At 35.6% G+C, this 25552-nt stretch overlaps 2 protein-coding genes across 4 annotated transcripts; both read left to right on the forward strand.

Annotated features, from left to right (window-relative positions):
- Positions 1-1243: 1243 nt before the first annotated feature.
- On the forward strand, positions 1244-20489 carry LOC100801328 (GATA transcription factor 24). Of its 3 annotated transcripts, none has more exons than XM_003522723.5 (10): positions 1244-1985; positions 3267-3353; positions 3443-3576; positions 17347-17457; positions 17581-17692; positions 18198-18257; positions 19140-19208; positions 19293-19367; positions 19538-19618; positions 19807-20489. In XM_003522723.5, the coding sequence occupies exons 1-10, from the start codon at positions 1728-1730 to the stop codon at positions 19870-19872; spliced, it is 1053 nt and encodes a 350-aa protein (XP_003522771.1). In that variant the 5' UTR covers positions 1244-1727; the 3' UTR covers positions 19873-20489. The 3 variants fall into 3 exon arrangements, with proteins under 3 accessions (XP_003522771.1, XP_014630057.1, XP_006578295.1); XM_014774571.3 differs by having other exon boundaries at positions 20294-20489; XM_006578232.4 differs by having other exon boundaries at positions 3464-3576.
- A 4592-nt stretch (positions 20490-25081) lies between these two features.
- Positions 25082-25552, forward strand: LOC100810049 (cysteine proteinase inhibitor 1). Its single transcript, XM_003523747.5, has one exon. The coding sequence runs from the start codon at positions 25176-25178 to the stop codon at positions 25518-25520; it is 345 nt and encodes a 114-aa protein (XP_003523795.1). The 5' UTR covers positions 25082-25175; the 3' UTR covers positions 25521-25552.

Here is a 25552-nt window from a genome sequence, read left to right on the forward strand (position 1 = left end):
GTTTCTCTAAAAAAATTTAGTGTATTTTTCATAAAATGTCAGTTTTTGGTTATGGATGGATACAGCTGTACATACTGTAGCGATAATTTTTTTACATTAGATATGTATATAAAATTAATAAATATAATATTTTTTTATATTAATTATACATGTAATCGATGTGAATATGATGATTTTACAAAATATATATATATATATATATATATATATATATATATATATATAAAATAAATATAAAAAATAATACAAAGTAGAATTTGATATCTAAATCTTATTTTGAACAAATCTTAATTTTATAAAAATAAAAAATGTATTGAAATTTTTTGTAAGGATAAATTTTAAATATTTTTATATTTTAAAATAAAAAATATATTTTAACCTGAAATAAAATACACTCTTATAGTCTTATTATTATTCATTTATGGATACATTTTTTTTTTGGTGGAATCTTAATATTAGCTGATACATTTGTTAATTTACATTAATACATATTGTAATCTAATTATAAATCGTTCTACCTTTTTATTTATTTACTTATTTATATGTTATAATTTTTCTACATGCCTAGGATTATATCTTCGGATGTAACAAAAATATCTTAAGATGTCAGTTGTGTTTCATAAGTGCAAAAAGCATAATTGTAGCAAACATCTAAAATAGTAAGTGCATTAATTTTAGGATTTTTAATCAAGAGAAAATGACACAAACAAAATCCAAGAGACCAATGAACCAGAACGCAGATTCCAATCCAACATCATAATATTCATCCCACGAACTATCTATAAAATGGTTGGTTCCCACTTCCAATAATGCTCAGAACAGACTGTCTCCCGTTACATCATCACTGAAATTCACTACTATAAAAATGATAACACCGCAGTTTTCACTTTTCAACACTGTTTTTAATGTTGTTTTAGAATCTTACTATCAAACACATTTCGTCAAGGATATTTGTCAATGGATTAAATATTAAAAACATTTAATATGTAAAAAAAATTATTCATGAATATTTTAGGTGAATAAAAATGATTTAATATATTTAAAACTTAATTTTTTTAAAATTATTAACAAAGAATTTAAAACATTTTGTAATATTTGTTAATTTAAAGTGTTTCATTTTAATTTTTAGCAAATCTTCTTGGTAAATGTTCTTTACTATTCATTCATTTTTTATCATCAAGTAAACTTTACTACCGAATGGATTAAAAATATAGGATAAGGAATATTAACAAATACATTTCTTAATGCATCCTTCTGAATATAATTTTTTATTATTAGTTACAGTTACAATTATACTTTATCAAGAGTTTCAAAAGAGATAAATCCCATTGAGCAATGGTCAAACCTATCAGCAGACGTTAGATGGCTGCAAGACCCTTCTGACTCTGAGAACCGTTAACTTGAGAAGTAGTACCTACACTCTATAACCGTACACCTTTTCACGATAACTAACTACCACTACTATCTCAAAGGAGAAAGAAAATTCACGACGCTCTGACGCCGTCAAACCAGATTTCACTCTCATTTTGAGTGCGTTCCAGGAATTGCAAACACAACCCCTGCTCTCCACAACATAACGCATCTTCACTTCACTTCATTCAATCCTCTCTCCCCTATCCTTCTCGTACCCTCCACCAATTCTGAAACTTATTTTCAACGCTTCCAATTTCCGTCACTTGGGTCATGCTCCGAAATTAGGGTTTCCGACAGGCGCGTGGGGGGAATCGATGGCGACCGTGAATCCGCAGCCTCTGCAGTTCGAGGACCCAGCGATACCCGTCGACGATGACGATGACGACGACGACGACGGTGGTGATGATGATGCTATGGATGAGTTGGAGGATGCAAATGTTAACTCAGTGAACGTTACTAATGCCGCGAGTGTAAATCATGAAGCGGTAGTGGCTATGCCTTCCAGAACTAGCGAGCTCACTCTTTCTTTCGAGGGAGAAGTTTATGTCTTTCCCGCTGTCACTCCTCAGAAGGTAATTTTACTTTCTTGGAGAGTTCAAGTTTTTTTGTTTTGTTTTGTTTTATTATGCTATGATTGGTGTAGCTCGTCGTTTTGTTAGCATGTTTCGTTGCAATTGGCTTGGGACTAGTAGGTTTCGTTAAATTTAACAAATTGAGTTTGAGGGGGAAGGGGAATGCTGTTAAGCGTTAAGAAAATAACACAAGTTTGTATTATCATTCCAAGATTATCCTTTTCTTATCTCTATATCTACTTAATTGTTTCTCATATCTCTATATCTACTTAATTGTTTCTCATTAAGGTTTGAAGAAAAAATAATTAACCAACCATATGAAGAAAAAAAATAATTAATGAATCTAGAAATTAGAAAAAGGTCTTATAAAAAGGAACAAACAAATTTTTGAAAATGATGTTATAATTAGGGACGGAGGGAGTATAGATTAAATGCAAAGTGGCATGCTGATTGCCGATATATTCAAAGCAGAGATGATTAATGAAGCCGTATAATGCAAAATGAATGATACTCTGCCGGGCATGCGGGCTTTGTCTCTATGTCTTGGTTTTTTACTTAATTAAAAGAAAGATATACTCCCTCTATCCCAAATTGACTGTTGTTTAAGGTTTATTCACACAAATTAAGAAAACAAGTATTCAAGAGAATTAGTATTTATTAGGGAAACAAATTTACTAAATATTCTTATTCTTTCTCTTACTTTCAATAAATATATTGTTAAACCTTTCAAAACAAAAATATTTAATAGGAGTGTGGGAAGCATGGGTTTGATTTGGTAAGGCTTAATAATAGGAACAATAAGTGTAGCCTACTAAGCCTATGCTTTCATCTTATGACTGAGGCAATATAAAATAAATTAAGCTTAGAAGAAATGATAGCAACACACTATCAGATTAAATTCATGTAAGTCTCATTAATTGATGTGAGTCCCAATAGATCTCACTTCTTATTTAGTGGGTCCCACATGAATTTTAACCAATAAAATAATATGTTAGAAAATGTGTTACTAATATTCTTCTTGACTCTTGAGCATAATTAGTCTCTGCAATCCAAGTCAGAAAAGTTATCAGCAAACCTTTGACATTAGAAATGAAGTTACCAATTATAAATTAGTTCAAATTTCTGATTAGTTAAAACAGATTGATAGAACATAGAAAATTAACCAATATTATGGAATAAAGTTACAAAGTAACCTGCATTTAAATTAGACCTATCTACTTCTCAATTATTGAAAAAGGAAGATAACTGAGGAATGCTTGGTGATTAAATTTAACATTGCAGGTGCAAGCTGTCTTGCTGCTTTTGGGAGGACGTGATGTGCAGGCAGGTGTGCCAGCAGTTGAACCACCATTTGATCAAAGTAACAGGGTAATGTATACATCTACTTAACGAGATCAGTTTTATAACTTGTAATGCCTTTTTATGTTTGCATTTGAGCACTCTACTAAAATCTCTAGGACATGGGTGATACTCCAAAGCGTTCAAACCTTTCACGAAGAATAGCATCCTTGGTCAGGTTCCGCGAGAAACGCAAGGAAAGATGTTTTGACAAGAAAATTAGGTATTCCGTCAGAAAAGAGGTAGCACAGAGGTAAATAAAATTCCATATTGCACAATTTCACCCAAATAGTTGATGACTTTTGTCCAATGGAAGTTAACTTGCCAGTGAAAACAATATGGACGCTCAATTGTCTCACCATTTATGCTCTTGATAATTGTGGTTGTGTTAGAATATAAGGAGAAGGGAAAGTTAGTTAACATAGTTAGACTATTAATAGGTTAGTTACTCCAGTTAGGATATTGATTAGTTAGTTAAGGGATTAGTTAGAGGGGTTTATTAGATATAAATAGGGGAAGAAGGATAGGAGAGAGGGAGATCTTATCATTTGTAGATTGAGTGTTAGCTTTTTGTGAAAAGAGAAATCCTTTGTGAAGGGGAAACCCTTGGAGGAGAGTTTTCTTTCCTATTTTCTGCTATTTTCTTACTAGTCAATAAAATCCTTTTGTTCTTTCTCTTTTCAATTCTTTGTTCCTATCAGATTGATATTTGAAAGTCATTTGTATGTTTTGCCTCTAAGTATTAGAGTATTATACAGAGAGTTGCAGTATTCAACTGAACTCTCAGGAGTTAGTTTTATGTTCTCAGTTAGTTAGTCATAACTAACTATCTAAGCCTATATATACTGAGTTGTAACTCAAAGTTCAGTGGTTAATTATGATTTTCACTTCTTCTTTCTGAAGTTTTTCCCTCTCAAAATATCTTCTATTATGATCTGTTAGAACATATTTATGGTATCAAGAGCTTGGTAAGGTCGTCAATGGCGGCACAAAGCAACGTGTTTCTTACTCCTTCTTTTCCTCATTCAATTGCGCCATAAGCTTGATGATTCGACTTTCCTTTTATGGCGTTAACACATTGAGTCAGTCATCAAATCACATCACCTTCAACGTTTCATTGTCAATCCTCAAATTCCTCTCTGTTTTCTTTCTGCAGAAGAATGTGAAGCTGGACTGGTTGCCAAAGGTTTTAATCAAGTTAAAGGCTTTGATTTTTCAGAAACTTTTTCTCCAGTTGTGAAGCCTATTACTATTAGGCTTATTTTAACTCTAGCAATCACAAATCAATGGGTGCTTGCTCAGCTAGATGCAAATAATGCCTTTCTTAATGGCTTGCTTAAATGAGACTGTCTACATGTCTCAACTCCCTGGTTTCCAACAATCAAATCCTTCTCTGGTCTGTAAACTAAATAAAGCCTTGTATGGGTTCAAACAAGCCCCAAGACAATGGTTTGAGAGGCTGCAATCTGCTCTAACTTAGTTTGGTTTTGTGGCTAGTAAGTGTGATCCCTCTCTCTTTGTTTTCAAGACTTCATCTCACTGTGTATCTTTTAGTTTATGTGGATGATATCATCCTTACTAGCAGTTCCACTCAGTTGATTCAGCACCTGACATCTCAACTTAATTCAAAGTTTTTTCTTAAACAACTCGGTCTGCTAGACTCTTCCTGACAAGTCATTACTCCTCACTCAGAGTAAATATATCAGAGATTTGTTGCAGAAAACTAATATGGCAGAGGCTCAACCTATTTCCTCTCCTGTGGCTTCCAGCTGCAAACTTACTAAAACATACTCAGATCTCTTTTCTGATCCTACTTTGTATCGGTCTGTAGTGGGTGTCTTACAATACTTGACTATCACTAGACCTGAGATCAGCTACTCAGCAAACAAAGTTTGTCAATTTATGGCTAATCCTTTAGATTCTCATTGAATTGCAGTGAAAAGAATCCTAAGATACTTGAAAGGTATAGTGCTGCTTGGTCTTCATCTTAGACCTACTGTTTTGGGGAAACCATATCCTTTTCGTTGCAGGAAAAGTTACAGGAAGACCTGTGGGTGGCCGCCCACTCTCATCAATCCTTGTTAAGGCAAAAAGCTCGATCCAGATGGCTCAAAGAAGGTGACTGCAACTCAAGGTATTTTCACCTCATGATGAACGCATCCCGCAGACATAATCTCCTAAAAGGCATCATGATTGAAGGTGCATGGGTGGATGAGCCTAGGAAGGTGAAAGAGGCAGTTAGAGTTTTCTTCCAATAGAGATTTCATGAATCAGAACCTAGTAGGCCAACTCTTGACGGTATCCGATTTCAGTCAATTAACCAATAGCAAAATGACATGTTGGTAGGGAGATTTCAGGAGGAGGAGGTGAGGGAGGCTATTTGGGACTGTGGAAGCGACAAAAGCCCTGGTCCGGACGGTCTTAATTTCAAATTCATTAAGAAATTTTGGGACATTATGAAGCCTGACATCCTTCGCTTCCTTGATGAATTCTACGTGAATGGAATCTTTCTGAAGGGTGGTAATGCATCATTCATAGCATTAATTCCGAAGGTGAGTGACCCACAAGAGATATCGGAATACAGGCCTATTTCATTAATTGGATGTATCTATAAGATCATCAGCAAGCTTTTGGCTAAAAGAATTCAGAAGATGATGCCGTCCATTATAGATGGAAGGCAGTCTGCATTCATTGAAGGTAGACACTTATTACATGGTGTACTAATAGCAAACGAGGTGGTGGAGGAAGCTAGGAGAAAGCAAAACCCATGCCTTGTGTTCAAGGTAGATTATGAGAAGGCCTATGACTCAGTATCATGGAATTTTTTAATGTACATGATGACAAGGATGGGTTTTAGTCCTAGATGGATTCGGTGGATTGAGGGATGTCTAGCCTCGGCGTCTGTCTCGATACTGGTTAATGGGAGCCCAACTAAGGAGTTTTCCCCCAAAAGAGGTCTACGACAAGGAGATCCTCTTGCGCTGTTTCTCTTCAACATAGTAGCAGAAGGCCTAAATGGTTTGATGAGGGAAGCTGTTGATAGAAAATTCTATACAGGATTTTCAGTGGGGAGAGATAAAGTGGATGTTACCATTCTGCAGTATGCGGATGATACGATATTCTTTGGGGAGGCGTCAATGGAGAACATTAAAGCAATTAAGACCATTTTGAGGACATTTGAATTGGTGTTAGGACTTAAAATAAATTTTGCAAAAGCAGCTTTGGAGCTATTGGCATGTCTGATTCGTGGAAGCAAAACGCGGCAATTTTCTTGAATTGTAGCTTATTGGCCATTCCTTTTGTTTACCTGGGGATACCTATAGGGGCAAACCCAAGGAAGTATCATTTGTGGGATCCAATCATTCAAAAGTGTGAGAGGAGACTAGCAAAATGGAAACAGAAACACATATCCTGGGGGGGGAAAGTCACTCTTATTCAGTCAATCCTAACTTCTATTCCTATTTATTTCTTGTCTTTTTTCAGGGTTCCTAGAAGGGTGGTGAAAAAGTTGGTTTGCATACTAAGAAGCTTTCTTTGGGGTGGTGGTGATGACCAACACAAGATTGTTTGGGTCAAGTGGGGGACCGTATGTCTCCCTAAAGACAAAGGAGGCTTAGGAATAAAGGATATCACCAAGTTTAACCTTGCATTGCTTGCCAAATGGAAATGGAATTTATTCCATCACAATGGTGAGCTATGGGCAAGGATTCTAGAATCAAAGTACGGCGGGTGGAGGGGCCTTGATGCAGTAACAAGAGACAATAATGTATCCTTGTGGTGGGAAGATCTTAAATTAGCTCTTCATAATCCCCAATATGAGAATGCACTGTTGGGAGGGATAGCATGGAAGGTGGGGAATGGAGAGAAAATCAAGTTTTGGGAGGACAAGTGGAGCCATGGTGATACAGCACTTCTAGCAAAATACCCCAGATTATATTTGATATCATGCCAACAGAATCAGACTATACAGGAGATGGGAAAGCAGGCCAGCATTGGGTGGGAATGGAACTTTAAATGGAGAAGAAATCTGTTTGATAGTGAGATTGGTATGGCTGATTGTTTCTTAAACGATGTTGCTGGCAGTTGCATTCAGCCTCACAGAAAAGATGAGTGGATTTGGACATTAGAACCTAGCGGCCAATATTCAGCCAGCAGCGCCTATACAGTGCTCTCAGCAGAGGAAATTGAAGGGGAGGAGGCGCGGGTGTATGAGGAGTTATGGAAGATACGAATTCCACCTAAAATAGCAATCTTTGCGTGGAGGCTAATAAAAGAAAGACTGCAAACAAAGTCAAACTTGAGGAGGAGACGGGTGAAACTCAATGATACATTATGCCCATTCTGTGGGAGCCATGAGGAGAATGAAGCACATCTATTCTTTCTATGTGACAGAATTATCCCGCTATGGTGGGAATCCATGTCATGGGTCAACATCCATGGTGCTCTTTGTAACATCCCAATTTTTCGTAAATAAATTTAAAAAGCTTTTTAGAAAAAAAAAAAAAATAAATAAATATAGAGCAAATAATAGGCTGAGTACCCTAGGTATAAATAGTTATGTTAAGTCAGCTAGCTCCTTTTGGCCTCATTTTCGTTTTTCCCCTTCTCCTCTCAAAACCCTTTCTTTTTCCCGCAGCCCATCAAACCAGTCTCAGAAAAACGACGATCTCGAACCCGTTCACCGTTGGATCGTCGTGAAATTTGAGTATCATGTTCGCAACACAATTCCGAGCATTCTCACCGTTGGGAATTTTGATATCATGTCTGACCTGAGAGAAACACCCTTCGCATTGTAGCTTTTTTCTTTCCCGCAGAAACCCAGAGCTGTCTTGGTAAAACTACGATCCCGGTTTCGTTAACCGTTGGATTATTGTGAAATTTGGATATGTTGTTCGAAATTCAATTCCGCACGCTTCCACCGTTGGGATTTGCGAGATAATATTCGCGGAGGGAGAAAAAGGAATCGCATGAAGACAGCACAAGTGGAGGTTTCAATCTCTTCTCCGTCTCTCTGACGTTTGGGAATTCTATCGGAGCAGTCGGATGAATAATTGAAAGAATTTCCGGGAACTGCTAGAGATGTTGCTATCGCTGGCTGAAGACACGTGAGCCCGCTTAGAGGTAAGGGATGAGTTATTCACAGTTGGGGATTAGTGAGAACATGTGTAGGGATCCTTAGAGGATTAAATTGGGATTTTATTTTGGGATGTTTGTTAAATTGCAATTTTTCCTTTATGATTATAAATAAAATATTGATGTCCTGATGAAAATTGCTTGATAAATTGTGCTCTTGATATTTGTATATTTGGACCTATGATTTGAATATAATTGTGTAATATTATTTGAGGGGTTTTAGTCCTCATGTTGTGATAGTCTTTTATATAAATTGTTATATTGAGGATATGAAATGATAATTCAAATTGTGAGTATGTGATGAATTGTGGAATAACATGTTGCTTTGAGATTATAATATTGTTATTGAGATTGAGTATAAGTGTAAAGTTGAACATGTGTTAATTTGTGAGATACGTGTAAACATGTGATGGTGGATTGTGACACTATGAGATGTGAAATTGTGAATGAGTTCTAGTTGTGGATAAGTGTGTAGTTAACACTTGATGTGAAATTACTTGTGTTGTAAGCTATGAATTGTACAATACCCGACCAGCGTTATCTTGAGAAAAGTGTTGATGCGCAGTGTTAAAGAGAAAATGTAGGTTTCCTATTTAGGAACCAGTGTTAAATCGTAGCGCAATTGTGTTGAACGTGTTTAAAACACGAGTGTAAGGTCGTGGGTATTGTATAATTCATGAGCAGTGTCTGCATGTAAAAAAAATTATTTTAGGGGTTGGACCTGAATCAGGAGGGAGAGGCCCTGACGGACTCTTCGGAGTGTAGGCCTTGGGGGTCACCGGGTTTGAGTGCTCCTTTAAGCCTATGCTGATCTCATATGGTTGGAGCATTCTCGCAAAACATCGTGACCCTGACTGGTCTCCCTATGATCTTACTTAGTGAGAGTGACCTGACAAACCCATTGTGTGGTGTGTCTTGTTATGTACTCCTAAGCGCCCCAGGGTGGTTTTTCACTGACATGGTACCACATTGCATATAGAATTGAGTCTTAGCATAACTATTGCATATGCTTGCTAATTGATGTGTTATTATATCTTGATCGAAGTGTGGGATTCTTGTGTAATGTGATTGATAATTAAAAAGTGAATTTTGAATGATGAAGTGGTGAAGTTACGTGAGCTATGTTTAAGCAAGTGGTATCTCATTTATATAATATGTATATTTGATTGTCTTGTTTCTCTATTAGCTAGGAATGTGATAACTCACTCCCTGTGTGTTGTTATGTTTGGATCCTGTGATGATCTTGAACTTGTGTTCGGGGGAGCAGATGAATAGGTGGATGACTATGAAGAACCTCATGCTAGAGGACACGGGAACACCACGCTCTGATAGGATGTGACATTAGGATATAGGTTCTATATTAATTGTATGAGACTTATATGATTTTCTTTGAGTCGAGATGACTTTATTATTTATTTGGACAAGTTTGAATATGATGTAGAAGAAAGTGAATGTGAGCCTTTTATCCATTTGAAAAGCTTGTATTTAAAAATGTTTTAAAAATACTTTTAATTAATATTTGAATTTTTATTCCTTTATTAATATATATGTGAGGGGTAGAGGGTGTCACATTTAGTGGTATCAGAGCAGGTCGAACCTTTCGGCCAGTGTGTTATGTGCTTATCATATTCTGGTGTGCACTCTGTGTGGTTACTTATGAGTACTTTTGTTGAGCATGCTTGAATTTTTATTTGTATTTTCTCCTACATGATTAAATAAGACTTAATAATAATGCTTGTATGTGCCTTGCATCCTTAATGTCTGCTATACCATAAATTCACTATTGAGTCATGAGTTATGAGACTGACCATCTCTATAATTTGCGAAGTGCGGTTGGACATTATGGCAAGCCATTGGGTGATGCAAGTAGTCTTGATATTGATTGATAATGTGCTAACGAACCTCTATCATCCTATGTGTATGTTGTTAGTTAGCTTATTTCTCCTTTGATGCGTGGATTAGTGTTGCAAGAACCTTTTGGACCATATATATATCTTGGATGAGTGTGTCTTTCTTGATGTGTAAACGCATGACTACTTAACTCCCTTATTTTGTGTGTAGTCGTGAATGTAGTTATTGAAGCTTGTGATTCCTCAATACATCCTTATTAATTGTTTAATTCTTACTTCTTAAATGTACGTTATATACTTGTTATAGGAACCTTATAATTCTAAGTATATATAGTTGTAGTATGGTGTTCTGCCTTAATTGCATAGGTAGTATGGTTGTTTGTGATTTCTTGTTCTTAGTGATGCTAATACTCTATAGTTGGATGACTCATATCAAGTTATATTTCATAAGGAATACTCTTTTGATCGTACCTTCTAATTCTAGTGCAACCTATTTTTTTTTGTGTTGCGTGCTTAAGTCAAATAAATTGAGTTCACTTGAAAGCCTAAGTATAATTAATTCTATGTTATGAGACTACATCAAACAATTGGATTACTGATGTTTCTATCACAATCAAGTGATTGTTAATGTCTTCATATGAGTGTACATTGTGGTCATGTTTTTGTTGCTAGAATTCATTGAAATATTGTTGTTGATTTCGAATAAGTGATCATTTTTTTTTATTCAAAATTATTATCTCCTAATCAATCGAGTGTTCATCTTGTTATTAGTTGCTCATCTTCCAATCATGTCTAGTTAAACTATTTGATAATCTTTCTTGTTGTTACTTCTATTACGAATAAAGAGAGACTTCGTCCTTGACAATCACGTTAAGATGTTTGAGAGGAAACACTTGAGTATGCATTTTCCTTGTTACCCATAGACGAAAGTCAAACTTAGTAAGTCATGTATTTGTGTTCCTTGAGGATATGCTTAGTTACCACCTAAGTGCAAGATTGAGAATCTTATAAGTGTAGTACCCATAGAAACTTGTAATCGTAGTTGTGAGAAATATCTAGTATAGAGTTGTTTGAGAACATAGGGTAGTTGGAAAAGTTATGAAGAATAGTTAAGAGGTTTAATGTGAAACCTTAAGAAAATAGTAAGGTAGTTAGTGAAGCATAGAAGGATTCAAGAGTGAGTGTTCTTGCGTAAGGTAGGTGACCTAAAGGATTATGGATGATAGTTGTATGATTAGCAAGATAAATCTTAGTTCTTTTTACCTTAATTTGGAAAAGTTTGTGGATGCTTCAAGGAATACCTTAGTACCTATTGTGGCCTCTATGTGTACCTGGTCATGACCACTATGTGTTCGTGGAATGTGTGACAGGATCTCCTACCCTGAGTGTTGTGGTTTCAATGAATAGTATTTAGTATGTTTCCAGTTAAGTTGAATTATGGGGTATACCTTAAGGTTGTTATAGACCCTTGGGAATCATGTAAGTACTAAGAATTTCGTATGCATTTTAGTTAGATGATGTTGACCCTTAGAGTATGTTATTTTTTAGGTGAGAGATAACTTTAAATCCTTCTTGGGCAGAAGTTGTTTTGAGATGAATGAAACCTAAGATTAAGATAAAATTCCCTTAACCAGTAGTCGAACCAAAAGTTATTTTAGCATTCCTTGAATTAACCTTAATTCTAGTTGGAGATGACTCAAGTAAGTTTAAGTTTTCGGATGAGATCCTTGTAAGGAGTAAGTCATAAGTCCATAGAAAAGTCGGTCACTGTAAACCGTTGAGTGGTATCTTGGCCGCGTAGATCCTTATTGGAGTAGTAAAATAATTGAAATAATTTTAAGTTTAGAGGAGTGCTTGTAGAAGGACAAATAGTGATCAATATTTCTTGACAACTTAAGACTTATGAAAAGATTAATCCTATATGTGATTTAGAATAGATAACCATGGTGTTCACCATAATATTTTGGGAGACATTACTGTTAGTTTGATACATTGTGAGGATCTTTGGAGATGAATCCGGAATAAAAGAGATGGATAAAATTCTCAAGAATCTTGTTGTGAGTTTAGTTTTAAACGTTAGAACTAGCTTAGTAGTTAGAGCTTGAATAGGAAACCGATGATATGACTAGTGTCCTAGTTATAGAGTTAGATATTGTAAACAACAATCGAAACCTCAAGTTCAAGTGCAAAGTTATAGGGTGACATGAGTATATATGTGTGAAGATTACCTTAAGGTGAACAAACTTACAAAAGTAGGGAGTAATTTGTATTGCTTATCTAATTAGCACCCAGTTAGTATCAAGTAGGCAACCTTAGAATTGAATCGTTACAATTCTTGAACCTAAGTGAGAGTTATGAGTCAAGTATACGAAAGTGAGAAAGATCATGTTGAAGGAAGAGGCTTAGACTCAAAGGTAGGCAAATCATGTATTCTCGATAGTCATTGTGAACTAGGTTTGGTGGAGCGTGAAAGTCTCGACACTTTTCTTCTTCCTTCTATTCTTGAACCGTCCCATGTTAAAAAAAAAAAAAAAAAAAAAAGGGGCCGACCATGTGTTTAGTCGCGTTTTCTTGTGTATATTTGTCTGTTTCTAATTGTTATTCGTGTTTCTTATGATATTACCCTAATCCAAATAGTATGTCTTTCACATTCTATTATAGTTGAGATGTCACTCTCGTGAGAAGACTTACTTATGTAATACTATCATTGAGTAAACGAGGATCATCGGATTTAATAGTTAAGTGCAGAGGAGTCTTGTGATCGGAGTAACAGAAAAAGAGTTTCAACTAGACACACAACTTGATATTGAGAATCATATGCGTGATATCTTTTTCTCGATCTTTCGGAAAGTTTCGGGGACGAAACTTCTTTTAAGAGGGGTGGAATTGTAACATCCCAATTTTTCGTAAATAAATTTAAAAAGCTTTTTAGAAAAAAAAAAAAATAAATAAATATAGAGCAAATAATAGGCTGAGTACCCTAGGTATAAATAGTTATGTTAAGTCAGCTAGCTCCTTTTGGCCTCATTTTCGTTTTTCCCCTTCTCCTCTCAAAACCCTTTCTTTTTCCCGCAGCCCATCAAACCAGTCTCAGAAAAACGACGATCTCGAACCCGTTCACCGTTGGATCGTCGTGAAATTTGAGTATCATGTTCGCAACACAATTCCGAGCATTCTCACCGTTGGGAATTTTGATATCATGTCTGACCTGAGAGAAACACCCTTCGCATTGTAGCTTTTTTCTTTCCCGCAGAAACCCAGAGCTGTCTTGGTAAAACTACGATCCCGGTTTCGTTAACCGTTGGATTATTGTGAAATTTGGATATGTTGTTCGAAATTCAATTCCGCACGCTTCCACCGTTGGGATTTGCGAGATAATATTCGCGGAGGGAGAAAAAGGAATCGCATGAAGACAGCACAAGTGGAGGTTTCAATCTCTTCTCCGTCTCTCTGACGTTTGGGAATTCTATCGGAGCAGTCGGATGAATAATTGAAAGAATTTCCGGGAACTGCTAGAGATGTTGCTATCGCTGGCTGAAGACACGTGAGCCCGCTTAGAGGTAAGGGATGAGTTATTCACAGTTGGGAATTAGTGAGAACATGTGTAGGGATCCTTAGAGGATTAAATTGGGATTTTATTTTGGGATGTTTGTTAAATTGCAATTTTTCCTTTATGATTATAAATAAAATATTGATGTCCTGATGAAAATTGCTTGATAAATTGTGCTCTTGATATTTGTATATTTGAACCTATGATTTGAATATAATTGTGTAATATTATTTGAGGGGTTTTAGTCCTCATGTTGTGATAGTCTTTTATATAAATTGTTATATTGAGGATATGAAATGATAATTCAAATTGTGAGTATGTGATGAATTGTAGAATAACATGTTGCTTTGAGATTATAATATTGTTATTGAGATTGAGTATAAGTGTAAAGTTGAACATGTGTTAATTTGTGAGATACGTGTAAACATGTGATGGTGGATTGTGACACTATGAGATGTGAAATTGTGAATGAGTTCTAGTTGTGGATAAGTGTGTAGTTAACACTTGATGTGAAATTACTTGTGTTGTAAGCTATGAATTGTACAATACCCGACCAGCGTTATCTTGAGAAAAGTGTTGATGCGCAGTGTTAAAGAGAAAATGTAGGTTTCCTATTTAGGAACCAGTGTTAAATCGTAGCGCAATTGTGTTGAACGTGTTTAAAACACGAGTGTAAGGTCGTGGGTATTGTATAATTCATGAGCAGTGTCTGCATGTAAAAAAAATTATTTTAGGGGTTGGACCTGAATCAGGAGGGAGAGGCCCTGACGGACTCTTCGGAGTGTAGGCCTTGGGGGTCACCGGGTTTGAGTGCTCCTTTAAGCCTATGCTGATCTCATATGGTTGGAGCATTCTCGCAAAACATCGTGACCCTGACTGGTCTCCCTATGATCTTACTTAGTGAGAGTGACCTGACAAACCCATTGTGTGGTGTGTCTTGTTATGTACTCCTAAGCGCCCCAGGGTGGTTTTTCACTGACATGGTACCACATTGCATATAGAATTGAGTCTTAGCATAACTATTGCATATGCTTGCTAATTGATGTGTTATTATATCTTGATCGAAGTGTGGGATTCTTGTGTAATGTGATTGATAATTAAAAAGTGAATTTTGAATGATGAAGTGGTGAAGTTACGTGAGCTATGTTTAAGCAAGTGGTATCTCATTTATATAATATGTATATTTGATTGTCTTGTTTCTCTATTAGCTAGGAATGTGATAACTCACTCCCTGTGTGTTGTTATGTTTGGATCCTGTGATGATCTTGAACTTGTGTTCGGGGGAGCAGATGAATAGGTGGATGACTATGAAGAACCTCATGCTAGAGGACACGGGAACACCACGCTCTGATAGGATGTGACATTAGGATATAGGTTCTATATTAATTGTATGAGACTTATATGATTTTCTTTGAGTCGAGATGACTTTATTATTTATTTGGACAAGTTTGAATATGATGTAGAAGAAAGTGAATGTGAGCCTTTTATCCATTTGAAAAGCTTGTATTTAAAAATGTTTTAAAAATACTTTTAATTAATATTTGAATTTTTATTCCTTTATTAATATATATGTGAGGGGTAGAGGGTGTCACACTCTTCCGCAGAAACCGTGGCAGCATTTCTCCCAGCATGTGATCTTTTTGCCTAATCGTATTTGTGCTAATCGTGTTGGTGGCTGGCCCTCACATGGTCAGTGTGGCAGCAACGGAATAAAATAATCTTCTCAAATGTCACTTTTGATGGTAACAAGGTGATGGAGGATGCTATTTTCACACTCTGGACATGGCTGAAGAGTTTTGAGAAGGATTTCGCAATCCCATATACTTACTGGGCATCTAACATCTCAACTGGCTTTCGTCTCTTCAGGGGGGTAGAAAATATAGGAAGTGGGAGCAACTTATCACTGTATTTCCCTGCCTTCCTGCCTCTGCAGCTAATGGTTCCTTTCGAGACTGCTCTTAGTCTGATTTTGGAACCATGATGCTTGCAGTTTATTTACATGTATTGTTTGTACCTCTGGTACTATATATATATATATATTATCTTTGCCGATAAAAAAAAAATCCTTTTCATTGCCCTCTGTGATGCAGATTGGGCTTCTGATATTGAAGACAGAAGATCCACTTCTGGTTCAGCTATCTACTTTGGTCCCAATCTCATTTCATGGTGGTCCTGAAAGCAGCAGGTTGTTGCAAGGTCTAGTACAGAGGCAGAATATCTTGGATTCAGACCCTTTTAACTGAGTTAAAAGTTCCTTTCAACACTCCCATTGTCTGCTACGATAATCAATGTGCAGTTGCTATGGCTCATAATCCTGTTCTTCATGCTCAGACCAAGCACATGGAGATTGATGTCTTCTTTGTTAGAGAAAAAGTCTTAACCAAGCAGCTGGTTGTTCATCATATTCCTGCTCTTGATCAGTGGGCAGATGCTCTCACCAAGCCCCTCTCTACAACCAGATTCATGTTTCTAAGGGCCAAACTCAATGGGCTTTGAGACTCCTTCAAAGTCTCACCCACCTTGAGTTTGAGGGGGGTATTAAAGTATTATACAGAGAGTTGCAGTATTTAACTGCACTCTCAGTTAAGTCAGTTAGTTAGGAGTTAGTTTTATGTTCTTAGTTAGTTAGTCATAGCTAATTATCTCAGCCTATATATACTGAGTTGTAACTCAAAGTTCAGTGGCTAATAATCATTTTCGCTTCTTCTTTCTAAATTTTTTCCCTCGCTAAATATCTTCTATTGTGATCTGTTAGAACTCTTTTACTAGGACACTATCATGTCTACACCATATTTGTGTCGCTGGCATCTGAATAATATTCCTGAGAAGACTGTTGCTTATGTGTTTTATTTTAGAGAAAGAAATGAACTAACTTAATAGACTTTCCCTGTCCCCCTTCAACAAAACTATCAAGGAAGTTTGTTGAGAAAAGCAATGTGCTTTAATCCATTAGGAGGTCAAGAAAATAAGCACTTGCTTATTATATTCCCTAGCATTATGCTCCAGCGATAAACTTTTTAGCACTAATACCATTGAAATGCCACAAAAAAAGATTAAAATAGAAAGCTTGCTTTTTTCTAATCTTGTCATCTCTAACATTATACGTTCCTGTGGTAAGCAAGTTATAAAAAAGTTATTCAGACTAACGGGACAAACCTAATACATTTGAACTTGATTGTCATATGTAGAATTTATAATGTAAAAGAGGGTCAGTGTCTGGTCTGACTAAAATTGTTTTTACATTGAAATTTTTTATCATGAAATATTAGGCCTGAGTTGTTATCAGGTAAAGTCAAATCAGTGAGCATATTTCTCAACAGCTAAGGACTGAGGAACATAATGTGTTGTGTTGATAGTTGGTACTTGAGTGCCATTTTGAGGGATTCTTGTAGGTTTTGTTTGATTGCAGGTTGTTTTTGAAGTTTGATTTGTTCTTCTATATTTATAATTTTTTTTCTGTTCTGTTTTTGCTGTCTTTTATTCTTGCTAGGATGCATCGGAAGAATGGGCAGTTTGCTTCCTTGAAGGAAAGCCCAGGTTCATCTAATTGGGATTCTGCACAGAGTTCTGGTCAAGTTGGCACTTCTCATTCTGAATCTGTGTGAGTTTTAAAGCTTGAATTTCCTACATATATTATTTTATCCTAATGTTGTGGTTCTTTTGCATGTATGATTTAATTGCATTTCTGTAAATATTATCCACATTGCTTTTTCATGCTTTCTAGACGTAGATGTCACCATTGTGGTGTCGGTGAAAATAATACTCCTGCAATGCGTCGGGGGCCAGCTGGACCAAGGACTTTATGTAATGCATGCGGCCTTATGTGGGCTAACAAGGTTAGTCATTGTGCTTATAAGTTTGGATGTGATGAAATGCTTGCTGTGAACTTGAACTTCTATATTTCATTTGAAGTACAACAACAACAAAAGTATTTTCCTCTGCTAAATGGAGTCAGCTACATGGTTGAAATGATACCATCGTGTTATGTCAAAATTCTAGTCTTCAGGAAGGCCATATAAAACTTAAAGTAGAATTATCAAAATCTGACGTACAATATTTATTTTTCCCTTTCATATAATTCCCTCCAAAAGATAATTGGCAACTACTTTGGACTATGGTCCCAATGGTATAGCCATACAGGAACTGGTTGGAGCTTTATAGTAAATGCCCTTTTACCTTAGCAGTGGCTAGTTTCTAACTTTATGATATGCTGGTCAGAATATTAATTTGTGTTTCTTTTACCTTACATTCCATTTTATGCACTGCATCTTCAATCTCATTAACTGTTTGCACCTTGTAAATATCTTCAGTTACCCTGAATCCACTTCTTAACTCTGACAGGGCACACTCAGAGATCTCAGTAAGGGTGGAAGGAATCTTTCTGTTGAGCAAAGTGATCTGGTATGTAAGACAGAGAGCTTAATGTTTTTCCAGATTTATTCCCTGATTGGAAGCCAATTGTAAATGCGAAGGGGGATAAGTTCTACTTATATTTTTAATTATCAGTTCCCAATGAAATGGTTTCGGTGATGGATCTGTTATAACTTGTAAATTATTGAGTGTGCAATATCTTAAGTTTTTTTTTTTTCTGGATAGGAAAAGAAAAATAATTCCATATTTTTGTGATGGGAAAATTAAATTTATTAGAATAAGATAATAATTTAGTCATAAGTCAAGTTGTTGATGTTCTAATTACGATTCAGTTACTCCCCTTTCTTAACAAAGTCAAAGATCACAGATCAAAATCCCATTCAATAAGGTATCTGGATGAAACTTACTAGTTAAAGAATTCTGACAGGCATGGATAATTCATACAACACTAATATCAAATAATATATCTGTAGCTAAACAAAATGCTTTTTTTATCAACATTTTCAATTAAATTTCAGCGAAAATGATACTAATAAATAAATTCACCACTTTAGATTTCTGATTGTCACAAACAGATGGAAACAGTATACGTTGACATGATAATAAATTTCATTTAGTTCTTTGTAAAAGATTTATTATTGAACACTGTAGTTCAATATGAAGATTTGGATTAAAATTATTTCTAACCAGAACCAGAACCAGAACCAATTCTTTTTCAAAATCCAAAACAACCTAAACCCCAAAAAGGGTGAAAAGCAAATAAACCAACTTTATAGTTTGAGTTGGGTTGTTTGAATTGATTTGGGAGCCTCTCCTGAAAATCTTTGTGGTGCATATTGTTAGGTCCTTTTAATTACATCATAGTCCTATATACATTGGTGGTTTACCTATCAACCTCAATGGAATTTGCAGGACACTCCTATTGATGTCAAGCCTACTTCTGTTCTTGAAGGGGAATTGCCTGGCATCCATGATGAGCAAGTAGAATCTTTTACATGTTGCAAATTCATTTTCAGCAGTGCAAATGTATTTTCATTTTCATGAAACCTTTTGTGGGGTATTCAGGGTAGTTCTGAAGATCCTTCCAAGTCCAATGCAGCGGATGGTTCTAGTAATCATGCTGTAAACCCCAGTGATGAGGTAGTTTTAATCTCACTCTCTCTCTCTCTCTCTGCACACACACACATTCTTTTACAGATAATTTGGAGTATTCCAACATATTTCCTCTGGTATTGAGAAATTGAAAGCTTCTAATTAATGAATTGTTATGATACTTGTCTGATGGGTATTGGGGTGATTTTCTTGTTCAGGAATTGCCTGAAACTGCAGAACACTTTACGAACGTTCTGCCACTGGGAATTGGTCATTCTTCAACAAATGACAGTGAACAGGTATTCCTATTTTAGTAATCTTAACTACACAACTCTTGTATTCACGACTCTGACTGTACAGGCGGCTTCATCTGAGTTTAAATGGCCCCACTGTACACTTGTAAATACAATGATTATGTAGGTAACACAATTCTTTATAAGATGCATATGAGTAGTTACCTCTTACGTGGGGTTTATTTGATCATCAGGAACCTCTGGTTGAGCTTTCTAATCCTTCAGATACAGATATTGACATTCCAGGAAACTTTGATTAGAAGGTACTAAGTGATTCATTAAGTTGAGGGGTTTTATAAAATGGTCCCTCTGTAGTATATTGTCGGTGTACTAATCAGATGCAGATCTAGAAGCAGTGATACATACCCGAGACAATTAGGAAATTCGGGGTTATGACTGATAGTAGCCCTCGGAAATGGAAATGATTACTGATTAGCAAGTGTCAAGAAGCACTGCTGTTCCGGTCTAACATTAAATAGTAGTCTGCAATATTGATGCTGGCATAAGTGCCAAGACATTGTTTGTGTATATGTTATCAGATGATCTTCCTTCAGTGTTTATATCATAAAATATTCATTAGTATGGGGCCTGTGTTGTAAGAATGCTGTCTGCTTGTCCCTGACTGTAATAATTTCATTGAGATCAAAGCTCTGCTACCCTGATTTTAGAGATGAATTTTAGGTGATATGCTATGCCACTCAAGGATGGGTTGCTAATTTGAATATCAACGTAGCGGTGTGCTAATCTCGACCTTTGATGAAGTTTAGGCTTGTGCTGCTGTGCTCTGGTGAGAACATTTGGAATATGTTAATTAGTACAGATAGACTTGTTCCAAATGTACATATACTTACAAATAAATATTAGTCGTCGTCTTCTCTGTGTTGTTTCATGCATATTATCATTCTTCTTGTGGTGTGTAACACCCTCTCTTTTGTAAAATAAAAAAAAAATTATGTAAAAATTAATAGAGTTTTTTAGAAATTAAATAAATAAGAGAAAAGGGTTTTTGTTAATTAAGATAAGGGTTTCATAGTATTAGAAAATAAATAGAGTAAAATGATGTTTTAAAAAATAAATAGATGTTTTAATTGGTTATTTATTTAATAAAAGAGTAAAATATAGTTCCTTTTTATAAAATAATAAAATAAAGAAAAATAGAATAAATAATAGGCTCAGAGTATTATAAATAAAGACATATTAGATCAGTTTTTACATTTACGATATGTTTTCACACTATCTCTTCCTCTCAAATTCATACTCTCTTATTCTTCTCTTAAAACTCTTTTTTTTAGCATATACCTAAACTTGTCCTAGTAAAACTATGATTCCAGACTTATTAACCGTTGGATCGTCCTGAAATTTGGATAACACCTTTGAAACTCATTTTTGCACATTCTCACAGTTGGGATTTGTGAAATAATGTCTGGGGAGAGAGATATTTCCCTCACACAAAGACAATGAAATTGAGACTTCAGTCGTTTCTCCTTCTTTCTAACGTTTGGAAACTCTAGTAGAGCAACTAAAGGAAAAACTTGAAAAATCTTATGGAACCGCTAGAGATGTTGTTATCACTGTTGGGCTACACACGTGAGTCTGCTTAGAGGTAAGAGATGAGTTACTCACGCTTGAGGATTAGACTGAACATGTGTATAGTTCCATAAAGAATCAATTTTCGGGTTATTTTGAGTTGTTTTATGAAATTTAATTTCGTTCTTATGTTTTTAATCATGAATTGACTGTGTTTGATGAATCAGTTAATGTCCCGATGTGAAATTATTGTGAATTTGATGTGTTCTATTCCCTTATTTCGTGCTTTAAAAAAAATAGTAATTAATAGTCCAAATAATAAAATTAAATTGAAGGAAACTAATATATTAAGATTAAATGATAAATACTGCTAATGCATATTTATTTTAATTATTTATTAACTCTTTTTAATTGAAAATAGTATTGTTCGATTTAATATATACATGTTTTGTATCATGGAAATATTAATACTAAGTGATATGTATATGATTCATGAGATGTGATAACATATTGGGTTAAGATTATAACATTGTGATTGAGATTGAGTATATGTGATAAATTAAGGATGTGTTGAACTATAAGATATATGTATTTGTACGCATTGAGTTGTGAGCTATGAACTGTACAATTATACAACTGTAAGACCTTTTAAGGACGATTAGTTAATGCACAATGGGTTTTATGATGGGCTCCATTATGGGAACCCAACAAATGTAATCACTTTGAGATGCAACGAGTTAAAATGATTTTGAAAACAATTGAATAGTTGTGTGTATTACATAGTTCAAACTCCAGCGGCACATATATGATTTTAAATGTCTGTTTTAATGAGATGATTAATCATATGAACATAACATATTAATATTATTATTGTATGATATGTATATGATTAATGAGGTATGATAACATGATGTCTTGGGATTATGGATGTGTGATGAACTGTGTGTAAGTGACAAGTTGGGTATGTGTTAAATTGTGAGACTACATGGTTGGATCATTCTTGCAAAACAGTTTGACTTTGACTGGTCTTCCTATGATTTTACCTAGTGAGAATGATGTGACTTACTAGTGTGTGGTCTGTCTTGCCATGTACTCCTGGGCGCTTGACGAGGTTTTTCATTAACATAGTACTACATTGTATATAAGATTGAGTCTTAGTGTATCTGTTGTATAACGCTCGTGTAATGATCATTGTGACTTGTTATGTGATGGTATGTAATGAATTGTGTAAGTGTGTGATGCGGTATTGCATTAGAGATATGTTGTCTTAAATATGTGATTAATCATGAAGGCATGGAATGTGATTTGTGATTAAATACTAGAACAAGTGAGGTTACGTCTTGAGTGTTGAAATGATGCGAACTTTGTCAAAGTTGAGTCTTATTATACCTATATTGTTGTTATAATTATATTATCGTTATATTTATATCATACATGTATGCTTCCGTTTGCCTCTATCCGTTGAGGAATGTGATGACTTACTCCTCGTGTGTTGTTTATGTTTGGATTGTGATGATCTCAAATCTTGTGTTCGTGGGAGTAGATGACTAGGTGGATTGCTTTAAGGAACCTTCTATTGGAGGACGCCAAGACACAATGTTTTGATAGGATGTGATATTGGAACATGAGTTTCTGTTTTAATTGCATGATATTCTGAATATGTTATTTTATTTTATTCTGCTACTTAACTTGGACTTTTTGTAAATTTGAACGACCTTGTTCTGAGCCGAAAATATTCCTAAGAAGTTATACTTGATAACAGTGAAACAAATGTGGATATTTTACCCACATGAATTTACTTACAATTTTAATGAATAAAATTGATTTAATTAAATTTCATGTTTTATATGTTTTTTTTCATTTATATGCATGTTGGGGTAGAAGGTGTCACATGATGGCTCAAAAATAATTGTCATTCTTGTTATCATTATATCCCAATATTATGATATTATACTAAGCATAGTTATAATTAAATAAAATTGTTAAAATTTTTACGCTACCTTCAAGTCTATTATTAACTTATGTTCATGTTAGTTACAACTAATTGTTGCCGGACTATTTGCAACTTCAAGTTGAATTTATTGTACTTTACGAGTATAATAATATCACTTTTTTTTTGGGAAAAACTATTATTTAAGAAGTTTTATTTTTCCCAAATTTTTAAATTTGTTTCAGTATTTGTCAATTACAGAATGTTAGCCAAATGGAACACCTCATGTCAGACAATCCATTGGGTTAGAAAAAATTAAGTTACAACAATATTATCTCCAATTTTATATATAAGAAATATAATATAATATTTTTTATTTCTAATTATAAGAAACAAAAAATTATTTTATCTTTAAATTTTTTTTATCCTTAATAATTACACTTATTTTTCCATTAAAGTCGTGTATTTGCAAAACCAGAAATAGTATCATTTTGTCATTTGTGTTATATGCAACTAATTTTGTCTTCGTACTTCTACATTCATTTTTTTTCTTCTAATTGCTGAGTCTTCTTTTGCCATACACATACCGTGAATGAAGACACACCCAAAAGTAGTAAAGTGATATAAAGGTGCCAAAAAGTGCTCAAAGTCAAAGACATTGTAACCTCAATGAGGCATTGACGTTTGTTAACAATATTAACTATCGATTCATTTGATACTCAATTCTCTTCCGATTACATCGATTCTTAAAGAACCGCTTTAGTATAGGACGCGGTGACATTTTGTAATTAGGGGAAAAAATTTTGTTTTTTAAGTCGCACATCCTAAGGCGGTTACAAATAACCGCCTTAGAATGTTATCTTAATGCAAGGCAGCGACAGTCCTTTGATAAGCTCGCCTTTGTTCCTACGTGGCCCATACACTAACCCCTCTCTTTGCTGAACCTCACTCTCTCTTTCCACAACATAGCCGAACCTCGCTCTCTCCCCTCTCTTTGTTGTGCCCTAACTCTAACCCCTCTCTCTGATGCGCCATTCGCTCTCTCTTTCCACAACATAGCTGAACCTCAGCTCTCTCCCCTCAAATCTCGCTCTCCCTCAAACCCATCTCATCCAAAACCTGTCTGTTAGAGATCCACTATGATATCTAGCATCCTTGTACATTAGGTGGGAAAAAAGAAAAAAGACTACGTAGAAATACAAATTATCCAATTGCATTGGGGCAAGAAGCTTACCCATACTATATCGTATTAAAATCTTTTCTTTTTATTTTATAATGAAAATGAGGACGAACCCTGACACAATATAACGATAAAGTTATATCTTGTCTTGCTGATTGGTTGGTTGTGAACAGTGGCGGAGCCAGAAAAATTATAAAGCCTGGGCAAAAATTTAAAGATAGCAAATTCACCGTTACTGTTGTTAGTCTAATATGTAGCATTGTTACTGAGTTCATCACCTCTAATGCTGCTACTGCCACCCTTCTTGTCCCACTTCTTTATCACATAGCAGGAACTATGCATGTGCACCCTCTTATTCTTATAATCCCTGGAGGAATAGCAACCGAGTTTGCTTTCTGGCTTCCAACTTCAACACCATCAAATGTAGTTGGCTTTGCCACTGGACACATAGAAATTAAAGACATGTTCAAAGTTGGCGTACCACTCAAAGTTGTTGGGATTGTTGTGCTGTCTCTTCTCATGCCATCACTGGGTGAATTGCCTACAATCTCTGTTCTAGTAAACAAATGCTTTGAGAAAATCATTTGGTTGAAAGGAATTCTATCGTTTTAAGCTTTGAGAAAATCACCCACTCACCTTAATATTTGTAGGATTTAATTAGAGATTGACGTGCAGCTATGTTTTTTATATTATAAATTGTTACCAACTTTGATTCCTTAACACACTATTTAACGTTTTAAAAAAGCGGGGACAGGAACGCGTGTTTCAGCCGCAATATCTAGGAAGCAGAAGGGCAAACATGCGCTAGCCCAAACGAGAATACTCAGGACAAGCCCGTTAACCGCGTTTTTCCAATGCTATAAATAGCAGCAACAACCAGCCCCATCCCTTGCGACACAAATTTAGGATCCAGCGTTTGATTCAAAATGAGACACCACTGTCTCCTTCTCCTCTCCCTCGTCTTGGTCTCCTACGCTGCCCGGCGGTCGGAATCTGCGCTGGGCGGCTGGAGCCCCATCAAGGACGTGAACGACAGCCACGTGGCGGAGATCGCGAACTACGCGGTGAGCGAGTACGACAAGCGTTCTGGGGCAAAGCTGACGCTGGTCAAGGTATCAAAGGGCGAGACTCAGGTCGTGGCCGGCACCAACTACCGCCTGGTCCTCAAGGTCAAGAATGGATCCACCACGGCCAGTTACCAAGCCACCGTGCTGGAGAAGCCTTGGCTCCATTTCAGGAATCTCACTTCCTTCAAACCCCTTCGTTCTTAGATCCATACTTTCTCTCTCTCTCTCTTTCTCTG

The sequence above is a fragment of the Glycine max genome, chromosome 4 (assembly GCF_000004515.6).
Source record: "Glycine max cultivar Williams 82 chromosome 4, Glycine_max_v4.0, whole genome shotgun sequence".
Taxonomy (NCBI): domain Eukaryota; kingdom Viridiplantae; phylum Streptophyta; class Magnoliopsida; order Fabales; family Fabaceae; genus Glycine; species Glycine max.

Excerpts from the sequence above, each read along its gene's own strand:
- LOC100810049 (XM_003523747.5), top strand. The coding sequence starts at position 25,176 with ATGAGACACCACTGTCTCCTTCTCCTCTCCCTCGTCTTGGTCTCCTAC.
- LOC100801328 (XM_003522723.5), top strand. The coding sequence starts at position 1,728 with ATGGCGACCGTGAATCCGCAGCCTCTGCAGTTCGAGGACCCAGCGATA. Across the intron at positions 3,354-3,442 it reads CATTTGATCAAAGTAACAGG|GACATGGGTGATACTCCAAA; the intron begins GTAATGTATACA and ends TAAAATCTCTAG. Across the intron at positions 19,619-19,806 it reads CAACAAATGACAGTGAACAG|GAACCTCTGGTTGAGCTTTC; the intron begins GTATTCCTATTT and ends TTTGATCATCAG.